The sequence below is a fragment of the Silene latifolia genome, chromosome X, assembly GCF_048544455.1.
Source record: "Silene latifolia isolate original U9 population chromosome X, ASM4854445v1, whole genome shotgun sequence".
Classification (NCBI taxonomy): domain Eukaryota; kingdom Viridiplantae; phylum Streptophyta; class Magnoliopsida; order Caryophyllales; family Caryophyllaceae; genus Silene; species Silene latifolia.
In genome coordinates this window covers 128,856,779-128,870,977 of record NC_133537.1, presented here as the reverse complement: position 1 = coordinate 128,870,977, position 14,199 = coordinate 128,856,779, and the positions used below count along the sequence as shown (strand labels likewise).

The window sequence follows — 14,199 nt, the reverse complement described above, 5'->3', positions numbered from 1 at the left end:
TATTTCAATTCAGTCTAAAAGTCACAATCTAAGATATTCATACATATATTTTGTTGATTGTTTGTTGTTCAAAGATCGTCAATGTTGCAAATCAGATACCCAACAGCAATGGTTACAAGCGGGTCAAGGCTATCAGTTTGTTTCCTACTGAAATCAAGGATGTACCTCAGCAAGCAAACACGTTAGTTTATTCTATATTTTTGTGTCATTTCTGCATAATGTTAATTATTTTAATATCATTTTCAACATCATAAGTTGTTTGAATAGTTTTGACTGCGGAGTATATGTCATGAAGTTTCTGGAAGGTGCAATGTTCAATACAGATTTGTGGACGGACAAGAAACACTACAAAGTGAGTTTAATGGACTTGATAAATCATATATTTTTATCTTAAATTTCCTGCAATTTTATCTTAAATTTCTGCCATTTTTTTTATTTTGCAGGATTTGATTGCTTATCGACGAGAAATTATGTTGCGGCTGATAAAATGGGAGAAAAACACTTCTCGTGTATTCCTTTCTCTATTTTTATTTGTTTGATTTGTCATCTTAGGAGTCCTTCAGGTTGATACACTTTTTTTAATTAATAGATACACTCCTTCAGATTGCTACATATACTTTTTGGACTACTAGATACAGTCCTACAGTTGGCTACATAGCCTTTTTTGAACCGCTAGATACACTCGTTCAGTTGGCTACAAACACTATAGTCAGTCACTAGTTACACCTTACACATCCATAAGTTGCTTTAAAATAATTCAAGCTCATGTCATTCTTTTTTTAATCTCCAGGCGATTTTTCACAATGGTTGATGATGAAGATTATTGGATCATTTTTTTTAATCAAGCCTCATTTCAAAGGGATTCGGCATCAGTTCACATTTTTATTTTTCTTGCAATAATGATTTGTACTTTGAAGAGGTTGATTAAGTTGGGTGACTATGTCTAGTATTTCGAACTTGAAACATGAATAATTTGTTGATAGTGTATGGCGTAATACTTGTTGTTGACTAAGTTGGTAACGTTTCAATCCAAGGGAAATATTTTTGTTAAGTTTGGCTACTCTCCAGTTAAGGAAATAACTTTGAACATCTCTGGGCAGCTAGATACACTTGCTTGGACTGCTAGCTACACTTGTTTGAACTGCTAGATACACTCCTTCAGTTGTTTTAGAAAAGGAGGTTCGATACAAATGTCATCTTTGTAGGAGAATTCAGAATTGTTTGTCCATTTTTTTCATCTAAGAATATGAAAAATTTAAGACCATAGAAACAAGACAAGCTTTAGTAGTTGACTAAATTTCTAAAAAGAGATGACGTGTTTTCCTAGTTTCTATACACAAGTATACAATGACGCATTGTGACCATACACTTTTCTGGACTGCTAGTTACACTCCACGAGTCCATAATTAGTAAAAAAAGAAAAAAACAGCAGCCTAAAAAAACAAATAAGCGATTTGAGTGGAGTAATTTGAGGTTCAAGAGTTCATTGAAATGATGTTGCATCCTACCTTTTGGCTTTCTCAATTTTTCGGAATTCTATTTTTTTGAACTGCTAGATTCACTTTTTCAGTTGGCCACATACATTTTTTTCGACTGCTTGTTACACTCTCTAAGTTAGTTACATACACTTTGTTGGACTGCTAGTAACACTCCTTCCGTTAGCTACATACACTCTAGTCAGCCCACCTCCCTATTGAGCACAGTGTAACACTAACACCCTCTATACTCCATGAGTCCATAGTCAGTATAAAAACAATAAAAAAAACAGCAGCCTAAAAACATAAATAAAAAAAAGTTGGAAGTTTATACAAAACCAGTCTTACATGAACCACATAAACCAAAAACCCACTGAAATCAGTTTTTAAGTGAGTAGCATAACATTACAAAGCATAACAGACTTTTTTGAGTGACATCTACAAATCCCATTGAAATCAGTTTCAAGGGAGTCGACTCGGGCAATTTCTACTATCATGGTTACTCATTTCACCGCAAGCACGACATTTCCTCAGAGGCTTTGCATTTTCCAAGACTGCCTTTTCCTTGTTTGATGTTATCCTCTTTCCCGATCCCTTATTCTTGCACTTCTTCGGTGGTAGAACAGTAACTTCAGTTGGAATTTTTGACCCAAGAAGCATCTCAATATCAGCTTTCTTATCTTTTGACTTGCCCGACTTAACTGAAATAATCAAGTTTTCGTTGAAATTCCGGAGCAATTGAAATAGCGCATCAGAATGTTCCTCATTATCCTCAACAAGTGAGACTGCAAAAAATACCTCCGACCATAATTCACTTAAATTGTTCTAGCGACTTTCGATTGACACACAATCAGCTAGGACAGATTTTCCAACAACATTAGAAAGAGGGTGGGAGGTTGCAGATTTGCTCCATCTAAGTGCTAAATACTCTTTAGGTATATGATCAAATCCCATATCTTTCAACACCCATAAAATGTGCCTACAGAGTATCCCAATTCTTTCAAACATCTTACAAAAACAAGAAAACTTATTATCACTTAAATCAACTTTGTATTCCTTCTCTTTCTCACGATCAATTATTGAAATATTATCATTCTCACCAGTTGCGTTTGGTGATGGTAAATGGCCACAAGTATAACATGCTGCTTGGACTTCTACTTGGATAATATAAAATATAACGATCGTGTAAAATTCGGAAGCTTGCTTTTCTAAAAGGAGAGGGGTTGTCAATTTTGGATAACAGTTCTTATCATCACCATTACCTTAGAATATTTCCATCTCTCGAGCATCCATTCTTTGTTTGGAAACGCATCCAAAACTCGACAAGTGTGACATGTTGGTTGGTGAAGTTTCCAAAGAAGCTATTTTCAGACTCTGACCTTGATATTGTGCGCAAAATCCCCCCCAAATATGTGTCTCTAATGTAAGCATGAATCCAAAGAGCACGGTGCTTAAACATTTTCTTCAACCACTTGTTATCACAAAGCTCATATGAGGAAATTATCGAATTCCATTTCGATTCAAAATCTTCTGGAGTGATTTCTACATCCCAAACAACTGAGTTTATTTCCTTCAAAAAAAGTCGTGTCTTGGCAAATCGATGAACCAAACTTGTCAGGCAACTTCTTCATTATATGCCACATACACAGTCGATGGCGTGTTTTGTCACCAAACACACCTTTAACAACTTTTTTGATGCCTCTACATTGATAAGTTATTATAGTAATAGGATAGCAATCACCCATAGCCGTTACAAAATTTTGAAACAACCACGAAAATGATTCTGCATTTTTGTTTCGTATCAAACCCGCTGCAAAAGTAACGCAACCTTTATGGTTATCAACACCCGTGAAAGGGACAAACACCATTTTATATTGGTTGAAGTTATAAGTGGCATCAACAGAAATAGCATCACCAAAAAGGGCATAATTTTTAATTGATATTGGATCTGCCCAGAAAAGCTTAGTTATTCTGCTTTGATCATCCACATCAAAGTCAAAATAGAAAGATGGAGACATAGCCTTTTTTTGCATGAAGTTCTCTATTAACATCTGGGCATCATATTCTTTGATGTATTTCTTAACACTCCCTGAAATGTTTTTGAAATCTTGTAAAGAAGCACCCACATTTTTGTATCCCTTCACATACTGTTTGAACATCCTAAATGTTTGCACAGGACCATAGTTTACGTGGGCATTATCCATTATCATTTTTTTGTGAACCAAGTTTAAATCTCTACATGGTTTCAGATGTATCATAGTTATTGGCGTATTCATAGCATGTGAGTGAACCTAAACAAAATCATAAAACTCATATTCACCCGTCTGAATTCTTCTAAAACTAACTTTAGCCTGACAACCACTTCGTGTAAGGGTCCTCTTCCTTTTTGTACCCTTGTGATTACTTTTGCCTTGTTTATTAGACACGCACCACTTGTGTGTAACAATCCCTTCAACCAATTTTGCTGAGTCTAACCTAGTAAGAAACCCACAAACCTTGGCATATTCCTCGTAAAAATGTATGCCTTCTTCCAAAGTTGCAAATTTCATCCACAATGCTGGTTTTAATTCTGCTGAGCATCTCGACAATCCCACTATTTGATTATCGAAATCAACTTCTGGGGGTGGCTACAACAACAACAAAATAAAAGAAAATGATTGTAATTTTATCCGTTACAACCTACACAAGCTTCTTAGACAATACAATAATTAATTAAAAGTTACAAGTTAATACCTGGTACATTGTTGGAAGGAAGTTCATTCAGTGCATTAGTGACAAGTAACTGATTTCCTTGAAGACGCTTGCACATTAGTAACTTCTACAATGTCTGCATAGAAAATCAATATCTGAGCTAATGGAAAGAACTCAGTTTACATTATAAGCAAGAAGATAGGAATCAAACAGAATTCCGGAATCGAACATAATCCCAAAATCCTAGGTAGTGAAACCCGGAATTTATTTTCTCAAGTTACATACAATCCTTTACCTAGTTATATACACTCCTTTGTCAAGCTAGATACACTTTGTTACCTTTGTTTATTTCCCCATTTTCATCCCATTCCCTCTACGGTGTCTAAGGGTAGCTAGATACCGTTTTAAATGCTTCTAGAAACACACCTTCAGGTGGCTATATACACTTTTTAGACCATTATTGATAGTCATTGCTTACAAATAGAATCCCAGAATCCTGGAATCAACTTTGACAAATGTTCCAAACAAAATCCCAAAATCAAAACAAGGCCTTAACATCTAAGTCGATGAATACGGAAACTCAGAATACATTTTGACAGATGTTGCAAACACGGCGTTGTCATTAAAGTAATACTCCCTCCAAATTCACAATCATACATTTTTTCATATTGACAGAAACACATCCTCAACTACCTAGATACACATAACTTTTAAAAGCAACTTATTTTGGGTCTCAATTAGCAGCAAAAATAAAATAATGTATCACGATATATTAATCCTCTTCCCCCTTTCAAATTAAATATAAAATACAAGTTTTGAAGACACATTCATACATCTACATACATACACATCTTTAACTTGCTGGATACAAATAACATGCAGCAGTAGTTACCTATAACTTCTGCCATTACCGAATCTTCTTCTTCAATTATTACCATCTGAAATAAAAAATCGTTTGTTAGATTATTACCAAAATCAGATGGTTTTATCAACAAAGAAACTCTAATTTTTCGATCACAATAATGTTAATCAAGTTATGAACCAACAAATCTACAATCAAAACGACAAAATACCATCTTAAATAAAAAATAAGCAAAATCTAATTGTTTCAAGTTAAAATTGTTAAGCAAACCCTAAGTTTTCAAATTGGATTTGTTTCGAAATCTGAATTAAAACTTACCTTGATTGTATTCCGAGATGCAATAATGGAGTTTGATTGATGCGCAACAATGGTGTTGGAAAGAGAAACGAAGAAATCAAGATGCGCGTGTTTTTATCGCATTAATGGTGTCTGAAGAACTGATGAGAATTTCGACTGTTTTATAGGGGGGGTTAGTTCGTACGGTTCGTACTGAACTTTAGTTCGTACGTGACCCCGACCATATACACACACACACACACACACACACACACACACACACACACACACACACACACACACACACACACACACACACACACACACACACACACACACACACACACACACACACACACACACACACACACACACACACACCACACACACACACACACACACACACACACACACACACACACACACACACACACACACATAGGCGGGATCTCGTGAGTTTGGTTCTTGTGGTGAGTTTGTGCTTTAAAATCATAGCCATTAGATTAAGGAAAACCAACGGCTGAGATTAAAACTCAAAAATAAACTAAAAAGAGTCATCCTCTCAAAAGAAACACGGACACTTTTGCAACTTGCAGTATATCATTTTCTTCAACTTGCTCTCTCCTCCTCCCAATGGCGGCCAAACAATTGGAATTGGAATTGCAATTTATAATCAATTGGAATTGCAATTGATAAAACCCCAAGCCCACCCCGTTTCCTATTTCCCTTATTTCTCTCTCACCCGACTTCATAAATTCAGAGCGATTGTGATTCAGTGTGACGGGCCGATAAAGTTTACATCGCAATTATCTACGGCGGAGTGAGCGGCGGAAATGTCGCTGGAGGAGATGGAGTCAAGGAGACGTTGTCAGATTTTCGGCACCGAAAACACTGGCTTGGCGGAGGAAAACGAGAAGTTTTTATGCTGATTAATTATCATTTTACTGACAAACTTTGATTTTGAATTGTTAATTGTCATTTTTATTTTGATTAATTATCGTTTTAGTTGGCGAATTTTGATTTTGAACTGTTAATTGTCATTTTTATGATGATTAATCATCGTTTGAACTTGTTAATTTTGATTTTCAACTGTTAATTGTATAGTATCATCTGTGTTTGTTTGAATGATTTTAGGGGAAGCTCAGATTGGTACCTAATGTAGCAGAATTAGACCCGTCGAGTATAGCTAATTAAGTTTGGTATGCAAAATAAAGTGGCAACTACTCATTTAAAAACATAGGAGTTGAATAATTAAGTCCAAATTTACACAAATGCTAAGGTTTGGCTTCTGTGTATACAAATTAAATGGGTCTATGTCTACTATTACATCTAAATGGTTTGGTGAAGATGAAAAGAACGTTAGGGCATTGTTTACCCTTGCTGCTAATAATATTTGTAGACGAGGTTGCTCGGACAACAGAGTAGGGTTGGAGAGCATGAATCTATGAGGAAGATAAACAACAAGTTTATGACTCATTGGGATGGGTTGATGACAAAGCAAGGTGAAAGAATCCTTGTTCTTGCTGCAACCAATAGGCCATTTGACCTTGACGAAGCAATTACACAGAGCAACATTTGACTCAAATTCTCAAGTTGAAGCTATATTTCAAGTTGTTCACACTAAGGACAAATAAATTTACTAGTGCTTTGCAGGAGATTGTTGATGCATATGTGCCATGTTGAGCTATGGTCTTGTACGGGTACAATTTTGTTGTCATAATATGTAGATTGTTAAGATACGAGTCTGCCTTGGTCGAATTGTCTTATTTGTTGCCGTGCCATCCAATAAATTTCATGAATTAAATAATGATGAGATAGTCTTGCGAGATGAGGATACCATATGATATTCCTCTAAAGTGTTACCTTTGAGGCGAACACTAGAATAATATGTACCCCAAAAAAAAAGAATAACACTAGAATAATTGTGTACTAGAGTAACATTATAATAACAACACAATAACACTAGAATAACATCAGAATAATACTCCAATAACACACGGATAACACTACAATAACAGCAGAATAACAGGGGAAAAAAAGGAGTAAAAAAAATCAAAGTGACACCGGAATAATATCACAATAACACCAGAATAACAGCACAATAACATGCGGTAAAAAAAGAGAGTAAAAAAATCAAAGTAGTAAAAAAAATCAAAGTTACACTGGAATAACATCACAATAACAGCAGAATAACACCGGAATAACATCAGAATAACAGTAGAATAACATCACAATAACACGTGGTAAAAAAAAAGAAAAAAAAAATCAAAGTCGTAAAAAAAATCAAAGTGACAGCAGAATAACATCACAATTATAGCGGAGTAACAATAACAGCACAATAACACGTGTTAAAAAAAAGAAAAAAAATCAAAGTCGTAAAAAAATCAAAGTGACAGCAGAATAACATCACAATAACAACGGAGTAACAATAACAACACAATAACACGTGGTAAAAAAAAAAGAAAAAAAAATCAAAGTGACAGTAGAATAACATCACAATAACAGCGGAGTAACAATAACAGCATAATAACACGTGGTAAAAAAAAAGAGAAAAAAAATCAAAGTCGTAAAAAAAAAATCAAAGTAAAAAAAAAACACAATAACAGCATAATAACACGAGGTAAAAAAATAAGAGTAAAAAAAAATTAAAGTAAAAAAAAAATTTGGTACAAAAAGAAAAAGAAAAAAAGGTAACATAATGAGAAAATTAGAGAAAAACATAAGAGAAAAAAAAAATCAAAGTCGTAAAAAAAAAGCACAATAACAGCATAGTAACACGAGGAAAAAAAAGAGATAAAAAAAATTAAAGTAAAAAAAAAGTAACACTAGAAAAAAGAGAAAATAAGTAAATGACAGTGGTTTATATGACACGCAAGATTAGATCTTAGCCATTCATCTCTAATATAATCTAGTGGCAGAGGCTTCAAAGCACAAACTCACCATAAGAAACCAAACTCACAAGATCCCAACTCTCTCTCTTTCTTCTCTCTCTCTCTCTCTCTCTCTCTCTCTCTATATATATATATATATATATATATATATATATATATATATATATATATATATATATATATATATATATATTTATATATATATATATATATATATATACGGTGAGAACCACTAACATAATGAGAACCATGAGAACTTCTCGGATTAATAAGAACCCTTAGATCGAACTAGATTCAAAGAGCTGAGATTTATTCTCATGCTTTGTAACGGGGCACGAAATACTTTGCTTATTATCTCACATTACGTATCTCTCTCCTCAATCTCCTATTTTATTTTCCCCCAAATTCTCTCTAATCTGCAGGGGAAAAAAAAACCATGCTATAAGAACACAGCGACTTCGTCGACTACGATTTCCTTCAAGTCTGCAACAATGTCGTAGATCAACTCTTCTCCATTTAATGAGGTTTGTGTTCGATTCAAGTCATATTTTCATTTGCATTTTTTCCCAAAACATGAATAATTAGTATTGAGATTACCTATCTATGTGCAAATTTTTGAAAAAAAACTAAGATTTGTATCATAAATTAATGTTTATGCCCAATATTAACACATGAATCTGTTAAAAATCTTCGTTTAGGTATACTAGAATCTGAAAATAGGCTTTGACTAATTAATAAGTGTTTCTCTTTGTAACAATAATCTTGTTGAATTCAATTCCTTCGTTGAATCATGTAACTTCAATGTTTTTATTATTGAAGCTATACAATAGAATCGTGACTTCTATTCGATTTTTTGTTATGTAACGTGTTCAATAGTCAATTTGTCACATGATAAATCTCTTCTTATACAATAATCTCATTTACGCAATTTTATGTGACACCAAAATCTAGCTCGGATAGAGTATTTCGCCGGTGTAACCTAGATACGGTATTTAGCCTAAAAAGCACCAAATTATAGCTGAGATATTATGAGCTATGTTTCGGTGTATCTACGAGGGGAACTAGTGAAGAGAACTGATGTATCCGAGCTATACTCTTTTTTGTTTATGTGAAGTGAAACAGTGTATCTGAGCTATAATTTAGTGCATCTGAGTTATAATATGTTGTATATTTAAGGTGAACTCGTGTTTCTGAGCTTTGTGTTGGTGTATTTGTGAGGTAAACTCGTGAAGATAATTTATGTACCTGAGCTATATTTTTGTGCTCTTTTGAGAAGAAATAGTGTATATGTGCTATAATTTAGTGCATTTGTAAAGTGTAATAATGTATCTGAGCCATAGGGTGGCCTTAACCAATTCTTGCTTTCAATGCCATGGTGTGCTTATGTATATTACTGCACGAATCGATTTGTGTATCAAATTGTGTATCTAGCGGCCTAACTTTTGTATCTAGAGTACTAATGTGTACATTTGCGTGGTTCGTCTAGTTCCCAGTAGAGACAAGGTGGGGTGTTGCGTCGTTGGCAATATGATATCGTCATTACTGTTTTTACATTACAAATGCTTACATTTTACTTATTTCGTAAAGCCAATTAGCTCAAATAGTAGAGCATTGTGCAATGCACAAGATGTGGGTTCAACTCCTACATTGGCTAGGAAGTACCAGTGTTTCTTTTACATTGAGATTGCCAAAGACCGGAATATATGGTCATAGTTTCTATGCATAACAGCATAAGCTACTATCTGAAATTCTGATCAACGAAGCTATTGCACTGCCTCCTTGGCGTTATTGCTGCACGTGCAAGTCTAATGATAGTCTGGTCATCATTGCCCAACTATGATTATGGCCTGTTTAATCTTAGTTGTACTATACCGCTTGCATCCCGACAACTTGCAATCATGAGATTTTATTTAATAGGCTATATGGGATTCGAACCCTTACCTTTGTGCAAAATGTGCACATCGCTCTACCATTGAGCTAATAGCCTTTAATATACGCTAAACAAACATGAAATGAGGGCTATACATAACACAATTGCTCCAAAGAGATAAATTAAAACATATAACAATTGTCAAAAATGTCAAGACGTGTACCACTATCAGGCTCAATAGTACAGATTTTAACTAAGAGAAAAAGGACGAACCTATACGCCATCAAGTCTAAAAACTCAAGGGTAATTATCAGCATCAAGCACGTTCTAAAAGAAAATTTCCAGAGAAGATAAGAACTTTGTACTCAATAGTACATATTACTATCACACAAAAGGCGCATAAATTTTCCAGTAATACGTTAAATTACATGAAGGAATAGACTTAAATAGGACAAGTCTAAGAAACTATGGTTGCGCCTATAAATATGAGTACTTAACAATTGATTCGTGATACAATCTTAATAGTGTCTGATATATAGAATTAAAGCAAAGCTCCATGACAAAATACACTCAAATCGATTATTGATTCCCAGGGAATTTGAGTGAAATATGTAATCCATCTTGTATGAAATACACCAACCTAGAGAAAGGATACACATTCAGCCTAACCTGTTTGGTGGAATCCTTGACATTGCCTTTATCATTTATAGTAGCATTGTGATCTTCAGTTACGCTCTCTGCTTTTGTCTCGTCTTCTGTTTTATCTTGATCAGATTCCTTTTCTGCCTCTTTTTTGAGCTTTTCTTCTTTTTCTTTCTCCAAACGCTCCTTCTCCTCCTGCTTTTCAATCTGTTCTTTGCGATCTACAAGACACACGCTAGACAACATCGATAAACACAAATTTTTACCTTAATACCAAATGTTCGTGACCAGTATACATTCTAAAGCTAAGCATGATGCCTACAAATCAGTGTTTCAGATTCCAAGTTCGTAATCGCATTGAGTTTTTCATGTACTCTAAAGAGCACCATGCCTATATCTTTGAACAGTTAAAACTTGCAAACAGAAAAATAGCAAACTGAATCAGTAAACATCAACACTCATCTGATATATTGATATGTCTAACAATTTTAGGGGCCGACAAGTCCACAACAGTTGTCTCATATTTAGGAATATCTTGAAACAAATATCACAACAATCATAGTTGATCCTCAGAGAAAAAGTGTCAGAAATGTATGTCCAACAGCTGTTAGTACACAAATTATCAGCCCTCGAACCCCTCACTTGCACCATACCCGAGGCTCTTAACTTGAACCATACCTAAGGCTCTTCACCAACATCACAACTTAGGCTCCTTGACAGCATTATAATTCTCAAAGTATCATGACTTTGTGTTTCATTTGCTACATTAAAACAAACACACGAATAAAATGATAATAATACACTAATTTGTCATAGGCACACTAAAGTGTTTATAACCTACATTAAAATAGGTACTAGATACCCTAAAAAGGTAAGCAGTTACATAAAAAAGAGATATCATATCATTACACCAACTGCATAATAGAATGCATAATTTGAAAAGGTCTTACACAAAAAGGAAACTGCTCCACTGCTTCAGCACATATATAAGATCTTAATTAATCAACCTCAAAACCTAGCAACAAAGCCAAAGACTGGCTTAAACAATAATTAAAGTAATGAGGAATTTAGGGCAGTTGTTACCTTCTAAATTGGTTTTTAACAGTCATGTTACAAATGTAAGGGCAGTTGTTATGAGGAGTTAGAGTAAAAGAAGAGGCATTATCACCCTTCCCATTAAAATACACCTCCACTATCCCAGCTAAGATATTGGAAGTCTCCAATATCTGGAGCAAGACAAAAAACACCCGAGAGGGGAAGAGTGAACCTTTTGTTAAGGGACGGGATTAAAACTAGGGGAATAATGTCCTAAAATGAGAGTAACCCAACACTTAAATGTAATTAATTGAATCATCGTGTATGACAAGCCTTTAAAATTTGAATTGAAGACCTGAGCCCATTTAATATGTCATGCATGCACATGGTTATTTCATGCACATACAAGGTTATTTCATGCACATACAAGGTTCTTTCATGAAAATACAAAGCTAATTCATGCACATATCAGGTTATTTCATGCACATACAAGGGTTTAGGGTAGGATTAGGTAGCGGGGTTGGTTAATGCTATCTTAAACCCTTTTCTAGAAAAGTCAATTTCATGCATGTACAAGGTTGTTTAATGCACATATATCGCTTTTTCAAGCATCTAGAAGGCTGCTTAATGCATTGATAAGGCTATTGCACCCTAACCCTTACTATTATTATTGGGCAGGGAATCAAAAACAAAAAAGTCAATCAAACGGGGATAAAATACCAAAAAAAAAAGGACGAAACTAACAGTCATTCAAACGGGGATTAAAAAGAAAGGCAAAATGAGATTGTATGTTAGAGTGTCACTGACAGTGAACAACCCACCCAACCCAAACCCTTATTTCCCAACCAGTTTGCAAAACCCGCATTAGTAGTGGCTTCGCCACCCAATAAGTAGGTCATAACCTGGAGATACGTCTTTTCTTACCCTAGAACATCCTCCGATATGCATTTCATGAGTTCATGTTCCACCATTTTTCGACCCGCTAAAAACGCTGTCAAGATAGACGACACGATATTTCTCTGCAAATCCTTGCATTTTATTGCCAACTGCACATCCCACTGCGTATTTTCCCTAAGAAAAAAGTACACAATGTACTCAGTCTTTCGCTAATACAATATAAACATGTTCGTTAAACCGTCCTTACACATTACAACATAACTGTCATCCATCTCGGAACCCCCAAGTTTATCCATCATGTTATCAAAAATCATATACAAATCATCAAGAACCTTCATCTCATTCTCCAAGCTTTTTTGCAACTGAAGAAATGACAAGCAGACAATGAATGATACATTTAAGAATAAATAACAATCTTAAGAATATGCTACCAATGTTGTACACCAGTTACCGCTAGTTAAGTCACTAAGTGGCCGATGACACTCGAGACATGGGTTTAAAACCCATTAGCATCAAACTGACTATTACATTTCGCAAAAAACCAGCATCTTGGTGACTCTTCAAGAGCTTCTGATACCCACCATATCCCTTGACAGATTCAAGCACCTCCAGTGCACTGCTAACACTGTAATTCAACGAGTCAACAGAATATTCCTCTGGGAAGCATCCTTCTGAACAAACGACAACGATGACATTTCTGAGAAGGGTCCGAAGGGAGTCTATCCCACACTCCCAAGTATAATCAACCAGAGTGCTATTATGGCGTGGGCTCTGCATAAGATGAGAAAATAGCTTAAAAGGGGGGAAAATCAAAATAATTACGAAATGTAATGAGAAGTTTGAAACTAAAGTTTCCAAAACCGAACGAATATAAGCATATTGACATGTTTAATAGCTCAAAACACAGCGGCTATGCTAAATCTACAATGATTAAACTCGATAGACAAACAATTTCAGCAACAAATCAATACAATCCAACTTAATTAATGATAAAACATTGATTTCGACGCAGGAAACGCGATAAGCGACATTTAATAAGAAAAAAATAAGTTGTTAATTAATGAGTTTTCGAACTATTATAAACAGTAGAAAAGTATGTAATCAAAACTTCAATAATTTTTGAGTATAAAACTCATCAACAACTAATTTTAAAAAAAATATATAAAATAATAATAGAAAGAGTTCGTAATATGAGGAGAAGTTCTATACCAGAAACAATCGATTTTTCTCGGTGATTTCAGCATGATTCACTTTTTTGAGCTACTACCTGAAAATTTCACAAAGAATTCCGTAATATTCGAACCTAAAAGACAATTTGTATGATCGACTAAGCGAAATGAAGGATTTTCAACAAGATGACGAATTAGGGTTCGATTACTTTGAATTAGGTAAAATTCAGGAATTACCTAAATTAGGATTAATTCAACAAGAATGACTCTTCTTGGGCAGGAGTAGTCGTCTCGTCGCCAATTCATGTCGTCGTCGTAGGCAGGTGACATCGGTGGTCGGTGGTTGGAAATGAAAGAGAGAAACGGTGATAATCATAGAGAGAGAAAAAAA

At 34.7% G+C, this 14,199-nt stretch overlaps 1 protein-coding gene across 1 annotated transcript; it reads right to left on the bottom strand.

The window, feature by feature from the left end:
- Window positions 1–1,937: 1,937 nt before the first annotated feature.
- Window positions 1,938–3,679, bottom strand: LOC141618325 (protein FAR1-RELATED SEQUENCE 5-like). The gene is made up of 4 exons (XM_074435429.1): window positions 3,154–3,679; window positions 2,738–3,017; window positions 2,324–2,454; window positions 1,938–2,260 (listed from the first exon to the last, which is right to left on the bottom strand). The coding sequence occupies exons 1-4, from the start codon at window positions 3,677–3,679 to the stop codon at window positions 1,938–1,940; spliced, it is 1,260 nt and encodes a 419-aa protein (XP_074291530.1).
- Between the last annotated feature and the right edge of the window lie 10,520 nt (window positions 3,680–14,199).

Coding starts and splice junctions, on each gene's coding strand:
- LOC141618325 (XM_074435429.1), bottom strand. CDS start 3,679: ATGGATAATGCCCACGTAAACTATGGTCCTGTGCAAACATTTAGGATG. Junction 3,018..3,153: donor CATCAAAAAAGTTGTTAAAG/GTGTGTTTGGTG, acceptor TTTGGGATGTAG/AAATCACTCCAGAAGATTTT. Junction 2,261..2,323: donor AAAATCTGTCCTAGCTGATT/GTGTGTCAATCG, acceptor TATTTTTTGCAG/TCTCACTTGTTGAGGATAAT.